This window comes from Argentina silus (assembly GCF_951799395.1).
Source record: "Argentina silus genome assembly, chromosome: 2".
NCBI classification, from domain to species: domain Eukaryota; kingdom Metazoa; phylum Chordata; class Actinopteri; order Argentiniformes; family Argentinidae; genus Argentina; species Argentina silus.
In genome coordinates this window covers 12,447,640-12,462,018 of record NC_139656.1, presented here as the reverse complement: position 1 = coordinate 12,462,018, position 14,379 = coordinate 12,447,640, and the positions used below count along the sequence as shown (strand labels likewise).

General features: G+C 39.3%; 1 protein-coding gene across 1 annotated transcript in view; it reads right to left on the bottom strand.

Moving 5' to 3' along the window:
- The window catches only part of opcml (opioid binding protein/cell adhesion molecule-like), a gene marked incomplete at its 5' end in the record, with an annotated part of 165,379 nt that extends 151,312 nt beyond the window's left edge, over positions 1 to 14,067 (bottom strand). The window contains one exon of the mRNA XM_083665110.1: positions 13,910 to 14,067. Coding sequence (XP_083521236.1) covers positions 13,910 to 14,067 — 158 coding nt within the window. The remainder of the gene's footprint in view (positions 1 to 13,909) is intronic.
- Between the last annotated feature and the right edge of the window lie 312 nt (positions 14,068 to 14,379).

Below are 14,379 nucleotides of genomic sequence, written 5' to 3'. Positions count from 1 at the left end.
TTCTCTCATAGTGCAAATAAACAGGGAAATGTTTTAGGGCAGTCTAACATGAATAAGCATGTAACAGAATGATGTTAGGAATGTTCATGCGTGACAGCAGTAAATACAGTATGTTGGGTTTCAGTGGGATTGAGACTGGGTATAAAAGTAGCCTACAGTGCAGCCTACAGCCTACACATTTTCAGCAAGAGCAGCCTTCTCTCGTTCTCACAACGTAATAATAATATTGATGCATTTATTTTGTATAGCTTGAGGGATTGTTTGAAGGGGGAGGGCTAGATAAATTGTCACGCCCCTGTTCGTTAATCGGAAACAATCAAGAAAAATATTACCCTCCCCCATCAGTTCAACTCCTGGCGAGAGAGGCAGAGTCGGGTATTTTTGGTGACGAATAGGACAATATTGAGAGGCCGTGTTGGTAAAAATGCCACGTATCTCTTCAATGTCTTCCACTGCAGAGGCGTGTCTTTTTTCCGTATAGCCGGCTGGAATGGACATTTTATGATAGCGGACATGTACAGTATTCCCCTTTCGCTCATTCCATAGTGCCGCCAATACAAACAGCTTTTGGACTTCCAATGACTATTGAATACCTGAGGCTCTCAAAATGCAAATTAATACAAATGCGATTTACACAAATCATCAATATAGGCTACAGGGGCCATCCAACTGCAGCCATGTATGTTCTCCTAAATATGTAGAGTGGAAAGGAGGCGCGCAGGCAACTAGTATGCCGTTATTTGTATTACAGCATACGTATAACAGATGGTCGGCAGAGGGTTAGGGTCAAGACGCACTTTTCCTGATGTATTACCGACGGAGTCCCAATGAGAAAAAGAGCCTAAAGATCAAGTAACGCAAGTGCATCAGACATTGCTCGTAGTTTAGATGTAGTCCCGACGTCAATCCGATCCATGTGTGCTGTCTGGGCAGATCCTACATTCAGCGCAATATGACACCGTAAACTACTTTGATCACTGACACAATTTGTCATTTAACAAAATACACCAAACTTCTGATGAGCACCACTGCTTTGGAATTGAGTATTGTTATTCTAAATGTCTAACAAACAAACAAATCTTGTTTCATTAGCCATGCAATCAATTGGAATCAATTGTTGGAATGTGGTAATTTTTGCACACACCCCCTGAGAGACAACACATGTGCACACCCCCAGGGAGAACAGAGCTCTGGGCAGAGGGTCAGCCATCTTCGGCAAGGAGCAGTTAGGGGTTAAGTGCGTTGCTCAAGGGCACAACGGCAGTGGAAGGCACCTTAAATGTGTCTCCAGCTCACATCCAGCTCCCTCCTGGGGTGAGGATCAAACCAGCAACCTACCGGTCTCTCTAATCTCTAGGCTACTTGCCGCCCATAATTGCAATGACTGTATTTTGTAAGGAGTTGCCTCTCTTTCATCTAAGCACGTCTACACATATATATATATATATATATATATATATATATATATATATATATATATATAATGCACCATATTGATCACTGAATCTGAAAGTAAAGCTACGTTTCACCATCCCTGAGACGGCATTGACCAAGGTACTGAACCAACAGAAAACTAAATTCTCTGCTATTTTCCCCCATATTAAGCTGGGGTGTATTAATAAAGTTAAAGGGACCCAAGGCAGGGATCCAGAACACGAGAGGAGGCTGGACAATTAGGGATGATGTGTGGTCACAGGAGGCCAATACTTTGTGTTGACAGATGGTCGGAGACATCTAATTTAGGAAATGAGGGAGATTTCGAGTGCAACGAAGAGCAAAGCATAACATATTTAAAATGTCACTTTAATGCCAACATGCAGGAATCTGATAAACTCTCACTTTGTGGAGTTTAAATTTGACAGCCCATGGTGGAGAAGTATGCAGCACCAAATTCCCTTGGTTTCCTTTTTTTGCCAAAAGATCCTTTCTTGGTTTTAGAACAATTTCTTATTTGTTTAAGCACATGTTCCTTCTAGTTTTACATGTAAAGGCCAAGTGCTAACATAGTGAGGAATAAAACTATTCCAAGGCAGGGCCAGCTCCAAGGGGGGGCATGCCCCTGTGCCCCCCTAAAAAATGTGTTTATTATCCCCTCAACATACTGCCCCTGCAATATGGCCGAATTTTGCGGCAAATGTGCAAATCTACGCAACACATCATTTTGTCTCCAAGAAGGCACAGTTGCTATGGTTTAGATTGTCAGATGTTAAGGGCATTAAAATAATTCATAACTTCAGAATGAGTCTTGAATTATTGTTTGGAAATATGTCCTTAAATGAGAAATCTACTTTCCCACTGGATTTTCTTAGCTGTAGCAGCCTACTGCCTCTCATGTCTCTCTGCAGTGTAGCATACACAAGAAAAGTTATTTTCTGGCCATAGCTCACATTTTCATTAGGCTTCATCATACTTGTGGGAAATTGGGGTTGGTGTAATAGCTCAAATAAACACCCTTACTTGTTAGATCGCTGGGAAGTAATTCATCCGAAACGCCTCAGTATCAAGTAAAATATTCCAAAAACAGCTGCTGTTTATTACTGTAGTTGAAAGAGAAAAAGAAGAACAGAAATGATGGTAGCAGTAGGATAGCCACTGTAGGCTTAACCTACTTTGACTTGTTGGGATATTTTCCCTGGACATTGTCTTATTGTTATCCACCGTATTAGTGAGCTGCTTGGCACCACTGCATTGTAACATTATATAGCAAATAATTTGTAAACCATAGCCTAATACCTCATTACCAAAGTGCGAGGCACGTTTCCCCGGGACTGTATTATATATACAGTAGTTATTTAACCTTGATTCTACCAGGTTAGTCTCTTTGAGATTATAAACAATTTTACAAGAGAGACCTGGCCAAAGTAGCAGCACACAAAGTTGCACATTTATAGCATAAAACACAGTTTAAAACAAAAATGTACACTCTGTAGAGAGGCAGTCCAGGAGAGACCAACCGGTGAGGTCACAGGTTTTTACGCACAGGGACAGGGTGGCCTCTGAGAGTTTCAAAGAATGCGCCAGTCACATAGGTCCATGGACAGACCTCCGTTTTTATATCATAAGTAATTGTTGAAAGTCAATCAGTATTATGTGCAGTGATTGCCTAATTTAGGATACAATGTGTACAAAGAAAGAGAAGTAATACTTTCTGAGGAGAACATATGACCCCAATACTGATTGCTGATTCCTGGGAAGTATATCTGCCCCCAAAAGAAGCTAGACAGTCTGGATACATCTCTTATGTGATTTATTTGGGGTGTACTTTTGAGAGAAAATATTAGCACTAATTAGATTTTTGCATTGTTTTGAAATGACAGCAGCACTGCAAGTGATGGTTGTGAAGAAATGAATCTTTCACAATTCCTATGAGGAGATGTATCTTACAATATGACTGACAGAGTATTTCATGTAACTATGAATATGTAATGGTTCCTTTTTGCATCATATCAATATCACAATAAATGGGTAGGCTAATGTAAAATGAAGGAGCTTCATTTGCTTGTTGAGTACATTTTCTCAGAACATCTGCATTTAATGACATTCTCTCTTGATGTGTGTGACGCACAAGACAATGATCTTATCCGGCAGGGTTAGAGTAAATGAGGACGTGAGTTAAACAAATAATGTAGACTTATTTGACTACACCTTACCATTGACAGAATTGACATTTACAGAATGTGTGTATGAGACGTAGCTGGAAATGATTAAATCTAATAGATCTGTCTTCTGAAATGTATTTCTTCACTGAACACATCCAATACACATACAGTATAGAGAAAATCAATAGATGGATTACTTAGGAGTCAGCTAATTGCAATCATAAATAATGATCACATTGTCTCTACTTCCTGATTTTAATTATTCCTAATTACATGGACTAACTGTTACCATTGCAATCATTATGGAGACAAGATGAAATGGGTCTGTAATAATGTCTTGGGAAAGTGAACGATTCAATCGCCCCTAAATAAAATAATAAATAAAATAAAAGAGAATCTGAGCTCTTTGTTGATTGTCCCCAGTTTTTTAGTTGGGAGGAGTCACATGGTCAATGCAGAGCAGTCCAGTGCACTGACCATGTGACTTGTACCATATTCTCTACTCGCAAAAACTGGAGACGGTAAACAAAGTGCTCGGATTCACTTTTATTTCGTATTTTGGAGAAATTAGACCCTTACTCAGACAAAGAATAGGTTGTCAGAAATCTATCGACATTAGTGTTTTGGTGAGTAATAAACGGATATTGAAGATAGTCACTAAAGTATTAACCGATAGACAAGAGGCCAATGACGTTTTGTATTGGCGTTTGAATTGGCTCAGCATAGCATGCAATACTAGGCCCTGGACCAGAGCTAGCTGAGGGTATACTACAAAGTAAAAAAAATTAAATTAAATTAAAAAAAGCATGATCTCATACATAGTCAGGGTGAAAAAAATAACCTTGCTGTCTCATCTCTTGTCCCCGCTGATGGGAATTGCTGGCCTCAGTGGTCACTAACATCTACTGTACACTTTGAAAGGTTCAGTGCATGCACCAACACACACATTTTTTATCAGCTTTTATTTATTTACAGGTTGCTGGCCACTGCAACAGAACAACTATGAAGAAGAATAACTATGTCTGAAATATCCAAAGCTTTTGGGTCATGCCAGATTTAGAGTCAGATCAGATAATATGGTGGGGTAATGTGCTAAAGAGTTACAAATACTGCCACAAAACAAATGGTATAAGTTACAATAGTCATCATAGATCTATTGTAGGCTTGTGCACTTTTAACCCAATGTTGACATTGATTACCTAAAGAAGTTAGTTTTCACACTCAAGCTAACCTCTTTCTAGTAACTGGGTTTCCAGTATAAGTAAAATGCTATATTTTTCCCAAGCATTGCTAATGTATTAAGGTGATGCTACGGGATGATTTGTATAATTTCTGCCTACAATTCTAAACGTAGCACTAATGAGCAGAAACAGGTGCCTGTCGGGTGCCTGCAGTGTGGTACGTATGCGTGAAGATTCCACGCAGCCCAATGCCATTGGCACTCTATACAAAATTAAAGTGAAACTTAACAGTACTTCTGCTTCAAATGTTGGCGCTTATAAACTAGGGATTCCATGGCTGAATGAGTTAAACCAGTGATTCAATGCATAGATTATATTTGTACAAACTATACATATACCATCCAGACCCAAACGAGAGGTTTAAAAAAAGACAGAAATAGTTGTGATATCCTAAAAATGCTCTCTAGAGTCCTGGTGGGTAGAGGCTGGGAAACATTGTATTTGTACAAATGTACTTTTGTATTGTGGCAGGTACCTTTAATGATATCAGGCCAGGATCATGCAAAAAAGGAGCTCTTCATACATTAGATTATTTGGACTCTGGGTGTCTGTATTTATCATGTACTGAATGAATAGTGCAGTTGTGTATTTTTAGGATTCTTTTGTATTTTCAGACCCTTTCACTTTTTCCAGTTTGTTGTGATATAGACTCAATTTAAAATTGATTAAATTCACACAATCCACACACAATTCCTCATAATGACAGTGAAAACACATTTTTAGAAATGTTTGCAAATGTATTAAAATGTAAATACAGAAATACCTCATGTACATAGGTATTCAGACCCGTTGCTATGACTCTTAAATGCAAAAATGTCTTCAACAAATCACTCAACAAGTTGAATTGAGTCCATCTGAGTGCAAGGATAATAATTCATGTGATTTACGAATGAATATATTTTGTTTTTATAGTCTCTGGTTTGCAGAGGACTCAATTACACACTGTGTGGATTAGGATGTCACTACCAACTCAGCAAATTTCCATAATTTGCTCTTGATCCTGACAAACTCCCCAGTTCCTGCCAGTGACAAACATACCCATAACATGATGCAGCTACCATTATTCTTCACACGAGGGGTGCGGAAACTGCATTGCATGTGCTGGATTTGCACTAAACTTAATGCTTTGTAGTAAAACCAAATAAACACACTTCCAGCCACTTTTTTGCTGTGTCACTTGAATTCATTGTTGCAAATACAATTATGGATGTGAGATAGATTATTTTCCATTAAGGGATTATTTTTGACCACTTGGTTATAGACCAATTTTGTAGAGTGATGATGATGATGATGTTGTCCGATCGACTGCTTTTTCCTCTCCGCCATTCAACTTTGATTTCAAGATTTGTAAGTCTCCCCAGGCTTCTGGGTAACTTTCCTGAGATGTTTTGTTCCTCTCCATTGGCTCAGTTTGTAATGACAACCTGATCCACACAGTGTTTAATTTACTCCTATGCAAATCAGAGACCCTATAAAAACAAATATATTTATTCCAAAATCACATGAACTATTATCCTTGCATTAAGATGGACTCAATTCAACTCATTGAGTGACTTGTTGACGGCATTTTAGCATTTGAGCTAATTTTAAGAGCAAATAGGTAAAGAGTCTAAATACTTATGTAATTGAAGTATTTCTGTATTTCAATTTTAATAAATTCTAACCCTTTGTCATCATAGGGTATTGTTTGTGGATTGATGGCAAAACATTTATAAATAATCAATTTTAAACTGAGTCTATAACACAACAAAATGTGGAAAAAATTAAGGGGTCTGAATACTTTCCGAAGCCACTGTATGTCTCAATAAAAGCCAGTCAAATAATAGGTAATAAAAAAGCTATGGAAATACATAGAGGGAACGATGATGGAGACTACAGGTGGTAGAGATAAAATAAACTGGTGGAGAGTAGCATGGAGGGGGTGTTGCCACTGTTGAGTATTAATGATGTCAGAAAGGTGCAGCTAAACATGCAGGAGGAAGGGGAGGCGAGGGCAGGCTATAATAGATGTGGCTGGGATGTGGCTGTTGGGAAAGAGGAGGATCCGGTAGGATTGCATTGCAGTGCATAGGTTGCTAGATATTAAAAATTAATGACTCTATCTCAGTGATTTACGACAACATGAACAAGCTGAAATATAACTTGTGTAAGATGGATGTCTGGGCAATGCTAACATAAGACTGATATGTGTTCAGATAATACTGACAGTCTTCCGGGGACATGTGAACTACATAAAATTGTATTTCATGGATAATATCTAATAACCGCAGGTACAGTATCTCCCTTAAAAATTAACAAGCCTCCCTGTAAGCGGAACAAGCCCTCCAGTTGTTAGTTGCTATGGCAAGCAACATGTCAGTGCTTTTTTTGTCTATGCAAAAACACATAAACAAATACAACAAAATATCACCCCATGAATTAATAAAATGAAACATATTGCAATCCCTATACCATAGCAGATAAATACCAAGAAGAACTTGTTCTGCAATGAATGTGGTACTACACATTCTGCAACCCTGCTATACTGTCTGCAGATTTTCTAGTGGGATGCTTTGGCCTACTTTGTTTCACTGTGCTTAAGATAATTGAGATAGATCCGTCTGGATATTGCTGCAGGACCATTTGGTGAGTATAGACAAGAGCTTGATTAGGCAGGACTCAACTCAACAAGACACATGAGACGCCAGAGGAAAGAATAGTGAATTCACAGTTAAAATCTTCAGTATAGACACATGAAATTGAGCCAAATTATACTTACATTATTTTGCTTCAATTAATAAACAAAACATTTATGTAACTCAAGCTGCATCTTATCTCCTCTATCAAGGCCTATAAGTGGATGGAGAGTCACCCTCTCCATCCAATGTTCCTCATGTGTTTTCACCATTTTGTTTACCATGATGTGTATGCTGTCCTTTCAAAAAACATTTGATTGTGGTGCTCTGCAACCATTATTAAAGGGTCCTTGGTGCACAGCAGCTCGAGCTAATGACACCCTCATTTAAGCACCAGGGGGTGTGTGGGGCCTCTGCATGTTCAACACTTAATTTATGTTATTACTCAGAGTAATTTGAGCTCATAAAAATGATAACTCATATCCAGCCAAGCTAAAAATGGCAAACAGAGCCGAGCAACCATCTGCTCAGTATGTTGGAACCAATGGATGGAGTGACCAAATTGAAGAGGATGTACCTGCATTTGTAAATGACTCCAGCTGCCAATTCTCATTGGTTTGTGATTATCAAAAGGGCCATTATATTTCTGTGCTCCGAGATCATAACACAGAGGCATAACAAAACATAATGAGTGCATTCAGTGAGACGCCATTACCATTTCATCATTACAAAATAAAAATAAGCCAAGCATTGGGACAAGGTTGCTCAAAGCAGATCCCTTGTGTCTCGGAACAGCTATAGTACCATTAGCCAGGTACTTATCTGCTCTTGACCTTTCTTCAAATACTCAAAAATACTTCATATTTTTCAAATTGTAAATAAATGTAAGTTAAACAATACATTTAAGGCATTTTATATATATATATATATATATCAGTATCTCAAAGGGCCCAAAGTGTCCTAAGAAAACATTCCCCACACCATTACACCACCTCCACCATGAGAATGTGTACAGGTGATCCTAATAAAGTGCTCAGTGAGTGTGTGTGTATATATATATATATAGAGAGAGAGAGAGATTCTCAGCTTTTATTTGATGGTATTTGTGTACACATTGGTTTCACGATTCAGAAATGACTTCAGAAACACTTTTTTTTTACATAGTCCCCCTATTTCAGGGCACCATAAGTAATGGGACAGAGTCATAAAATGTCCAAATTAAGCACTCCTGTTAAGTATTTAGTCAACAATCTTGCATGCAATAACTGCCTGAAGTCTATGACCCATTGACATCACCAGACGCTGGGTATATTCTCTGGTGATGCTTTGCCAGGCCTGTACTGCAGCCATCTTCAGTTGTTGTTTGTTTTGAGGTCTTTTTGCATAAAATCTTATCATCAGGAAATTGAATGCATGTTCAATTAGATTTAAATCTAAAGATTGACGTGGCCAGTCAAGACCATACTACTTGTTGACCATGAAAAACTCCCAAGTTGCTATGGCAGTATGTTTTGCGTCATTGTCTTACTGTATGATGAAACACCATCCACCATTGTCATTTGCTTGCAACTGAGCAGACAAGATGTTTCTGCACACTTTAGAATACATTCTGCTGCTGCCGTCAGCAGTTACATCATCAATGACGACAAGTAATCCAGTTTTGGGCAGTAATGCTTTCAAGATTTGAAGTTGCACACTTAAATTGCTCAGTTAATGTAATGTATTTCATTTTCACATGTATGTACCCCACCACTCAGTTTGAGTACAATAAATGTGATATACAGTGCCCTCCATAAGTATTGTAAGTAAACAATTACTATGAGGTTAAAGTAGAAATTCTCAGCTTTAATTCAGTGTTTTCTTTTTTCAGATTGGTTTCAAAATTTAGAAATTGCATCACCTTTTATACATAGTCCCCCATTTTAGGGCACTAAAAGTATTGGAAAATTGGCTTGACAGGTGTTTTTGGTTAATCAGTCTTTTGAGTCTGCTATTGGTGTCTGTCAAGGTGATGACCAAAGAGGTGTCAATGAAAGTCAAGGAAGCTATTATTAGGCTGAAAAATCAGAAACCCCCCCCCCCAAAAAAGCTAAAACCTTAGGCTTGCCTAAATCAACAGTTTGTAACATCATTCAAAAACGAAAGAAAGCACTTGTGAGCTCGGGCTGGTAGGCCATGGAAGACAGTGGATGACCGAAGAATGCTCACCATAATTAAGAAATCATCCAAGACAACTGTCCCACAGATCAGGAACACTCTCTAGGAGATAGGCATGAATGTGTCAGAGACTACCATCCACAAAATACGTCACCAGCTGAACTACAGAGGCTTCACTGCAAGGTGCAAACCACAAGGTGCAAACCACTATCCTCAAAAAGGATGGTCAGGTTAGTTTGCTAAAAAGTACCTAAAAAGCCTGGAAATCGGTCTTGTGGACAGATAAAACGAATCTTATGATGTTCCAGAGTGATTGCAGGAGGAAAGTTTGGAGAAAAAAGAATCTGCCCAAAATTTACAGCATACCACCTCATCTGTGAAACATGGTGGAGGGGGTGCAATGTGTTGGGCATGTATAGCTGCCACAAGAACTGGGTATCTATCTATGTCTTAATTGATGATGTAACTGCTGATGGCAGCAACAGAATGTATTCTGAAGCGTACAGAAACATCTTGTCTGCTCGGTTGCAAGCAAATGCCTCCAAATTCATTGGATGGCGCTTCATCATACAGTAAGACAATGACACAAAACATACTGCCATAGCAACTAGGGAGTTTTTCCAGGGCCAACAAGTAGTATGGTCTTGACTGGCCAACTCAATCTTCAGAGTTAAATCCAATTGAACATGCATTTAATTTGAGATTTTAGGCAAAAAGACTATATATCCAACGTCTGGTGGGGTTAATGGGTCGCAGACTTCAGGCAGTTATTGCATGAAAAGGGTTGTTGACCAAATACTAAACATGAGTACTTTATTTGGACATTATATGACTTTTTCCAATACTTTTGGAGCCCTGAAATATTGGGGGAGTTTGTTTAAAAACTGTTGTACTTTCTAAATGGTGAACCCAATCTGAAAAAACAACATTGAATGAAAGGTGAGAATCTCTACTTTGACCCCATAGTAATTGTGGGTTCAAACTGTTGGGAGTATAGAGCTAAAAGAAGACAAAATACTTCCTCTTTCCAATATTTATGTTGGGCACTGTACATACAGCAGTCAATCCCAAAAAGCCACATGGTAGGTAAATGACCACAACCCCACATTTACTTAATGCATGTTTCTACAGTTTACAGATACAGCAATGGTTGCAGCACCACTATGGCTTCCACCACAGCAGCCAGTTTATGCCAGAACTCTCATTACAGATTGGCTATCACAGTGGAGAGTTGAGGAGTGTATCATGCCAATTAGCAGGATGGGGGTGATTACAGTGGGTGACCATGACAGTGTGCTGGCCTGGGAGGGAATTTAGCCATGAAACCGGTGTTAACTTTCGCTACTCTTGCAATAAGTGATCTCTCATGATCACAGATACTGTAGTGGTGCATTTGAGTCTCTGTAGACTAGAGGGATGAGTTGCCATTACTAGTAGTCCAACTTCAGCAGAATCTAGTCTCCCTATCAAAGAAATCGACAAGGCCCAACCCTACTTGGCTTCGAAGAAGCTACACACAAAACCTTATTGCTGCATTATCTAAAACTAGCAGGAACTTGACATTCATTGTAAAGAACCACACTTGCTGTTTGCTTCCACACTTCGCTGCATTTAAGTTCAACGACATACACTTGACAATTTGTTTGTAGCAAGTCATAGCATACTAAAAGAATGAGAGTAACTAACTATGACAAATACTAATTATGTAACCACCATCTTCCCCATGATGTTTTACAGTACCTGAAAATGTGTTCCAGTTCCTCTACAGCCCAAATGTAGGCCTACAGTATGGTACTCTGTGGCTCAGTTGGTGCTAACAACGCTTAGGTTGTGGGTTTGATTCCTGCTGAGACCATATATACTGAAATGAATGCACTCACTGCAATGTAAGTCGCTTTGGATAAAAGCATCAGCTAAATGGCATATATTACAGTAGGAGAACAAACTGAAAATTGTTTAATATGCATGGAAACATCGGAGACCACTAGGGCTGACTCCGTGTAGTAAACTATTTGGTCGTTTTGCTCTCAGTCTACTGAAATTGTTTAAGTCGAGCAGACTTCTCCATTCTGGAGACCGGGGATGGCACAGCCCATCATTCTAAGACATAATGCTGGTACAGAAATTATATATGGTTATATTGTGTTTATATATATATATATTGTAACGAACGGCGGGGTAGAGTAGCTTGCCTTAAGCGGGTATCGAACTCGCAACCTTCCGCTTACAAACCGGCCGCGCTAGCCACAACACCAAGAGAGTTAACTCACTCAGGGTCGTTACAATATATTTATTATTTACACACACACTCACCAAGCACGTCATTAGGAACACTATACTAATACTGCCTACTGCGACATCAACAATTTAGCAAAAGCCATCGCCAAACATGAGAAATCGGCTGTCCATATTCAGAAACAGATAAACGAAGACATAAGCGAGACATAAACGAAGAGCTTAGAGCGGCAGCATTTGTGACATGCTTCATCATTTTCATTCGCTGAAACCCCTCTAAACATAGGCCTATTTTGAGTTCTAATGGCTGTTGAAAACATGAAAATCTCAGTTTCCTAAACATGCCATATTTGTGTCTCAATAAATGAGCGAAAAATAGTAATTTACAGTTGGAGAAACCCACTCCCAAAGTTTACTCTATTTTTTAGGTATCGGCAACCGCATTCCACTCGCTGCACCGCGGCCACTCGCGAGTCGTGGCTCAAATGAAGATACCAGTAGCCATTTTTTGTCTGATATTTAGCAAACATAGCTTTCATTGCTAGCTGGCTGTGTTCACAGTTCAGCTAATGAGTGTTAGCTTGCTATTAGCTAAACTGTAATGTAAGCCAACCAGTTAGCTTTAGTCGGTGAGTTTACAGTTGGTGCAGTTACTGTAAGCAAACATGCTGCAGAGTGGTAAAATGCAAGTGTAAGTAATCGATTCATCACAAAAATAAAACTGACACCTGTCAGTCGACCAAGATTTATTTTAGTCGGGGACAGCCCTAAAGACAACGCACTATTGTTTAAAGGCTACATTGATATGACGAATAATTAGCATGATTAGCATTTTGTCAGCTAACTGCAAATCATTGGGTCTAACTGAAAATGAAGCTACAATCCAATAACATAGGATGCATTTAATACTATTTACAGAGGGTGTTAGATGGGTAAAATACCATAAAATAATTCAAACAAGCAACCAGAGAAGCAGAAACTGCACTTTGCAGTAGAATGCAATTAAATCAGAAAGTAACATTGTGGAATAATGATGTGATGACATGACTGTTGCTTTCAATTGTTTATGACTTGGTGAAGCATATATGGTATATTGTAGCATTCGTGCATTCATAATAAAGATGTCAAAATGCCATTGTGCTGTCTACAGCAGTGACTGCATACATAGAGCTTTGTTTTATGGGTAAAATGACAATCTCGCAAGGCTGGTTCTGACCAGTAAGTGTCAGGAGGGGCCACCACAGGCAACTCTCTCTTTCCCAAGAATGGCTCCGCTTTGTATGGTGCCAGGCTCTTGGCGCAACCCGGCTGGGATGTGACATAGGACCCACTTTTCTTCAGTTCCCTGAGGCATGAATACACACTTTGTCAGCTCTGCCGAACTCACTTCAGTCTTACATGAATTAGGAGATTCAGATGGAATTTGATCACACTGTAGTCAGTGTGTGTGTGTGTGTGTGTGTGTGTGTGTGTGTGTGTGTGTGTGTGTGTGTGTGTGTGTGTGTGTGTGTGTGTGTGTGTGTGTGTGTGTGTGTGTGCGAGAGGGATGGTGGAGATATGTTGGCTGTCACCTAGGTACTGACTATGGAATAATCAGAATACGTGTTTTGCATATTTAAAGCTGCAATAGAACTATAATTAAAAATTGCATTTAGAATCGCAAACTAACCAACGATAGACAACTCTCGCCCCACCCACACTCATACCGCCTAGTATTTCAGCCCATAGCATCCTTTAACAGCCATTTACCGAATCAATGACATTGAGGGACAACGAATCAACAGGCAAACATGCGTTTTCCAATGATCTCCTTAAGATAATGAACATGTCGCAGTTAGGCCTAAGTGAAGGGTAGCCTATCCTAGAGTTCACATGTTTAAGAGTTCACAAATATAACTCGTTAAGCTATACACTTGTAAAGTACAAGTACGTAATTTATTCCAAAACATTTTGACAATGTGTCTTGGGACGAATAGAGTGTTTTCCATTTCGCGCGCACAAAACATGATTCACCATTAAGCGCAATGAGAGCTGTGAGAAATGGTAATATATGGTGACTTACTTTAAGACGGCACTGTCCCCTTGTCTGACGGTGATGTTGTCCTTTGAAAAAGAATCCCCGCTTCTCGCTGGCACTCCTGCAGGTACAAGGAACAACAGTCTTAGACCGACGACAACAAGGCATTTCCAAGGCACCACAAAAAAAACACAAATGCCCATTTTCCGTTACTACGCAACTTCCACGAAAACTTGAATGTCAAATATTCCTCGAGCGAATCGTAACACTGATGACCACCTAAAATTCGACTGTGGTGGTCGACCTCTATTCGTTTGCCTCTAATCAACGATGAAAATGCTGGTTCTATAAATATCAAAAGTCTGTCTAAGCCTCCAGTATCAACGCTTTTGGATAGGAAATTTCCAACAGCTCTTCCAGTGGCTTCGAAGAAAAAAAGCCTTGTGTGTTTTCAGAGAGATGATGCAGTTCGTCCCCTCTGCTCCGTATATGTTATTTGTAATCGTCGAGAGATG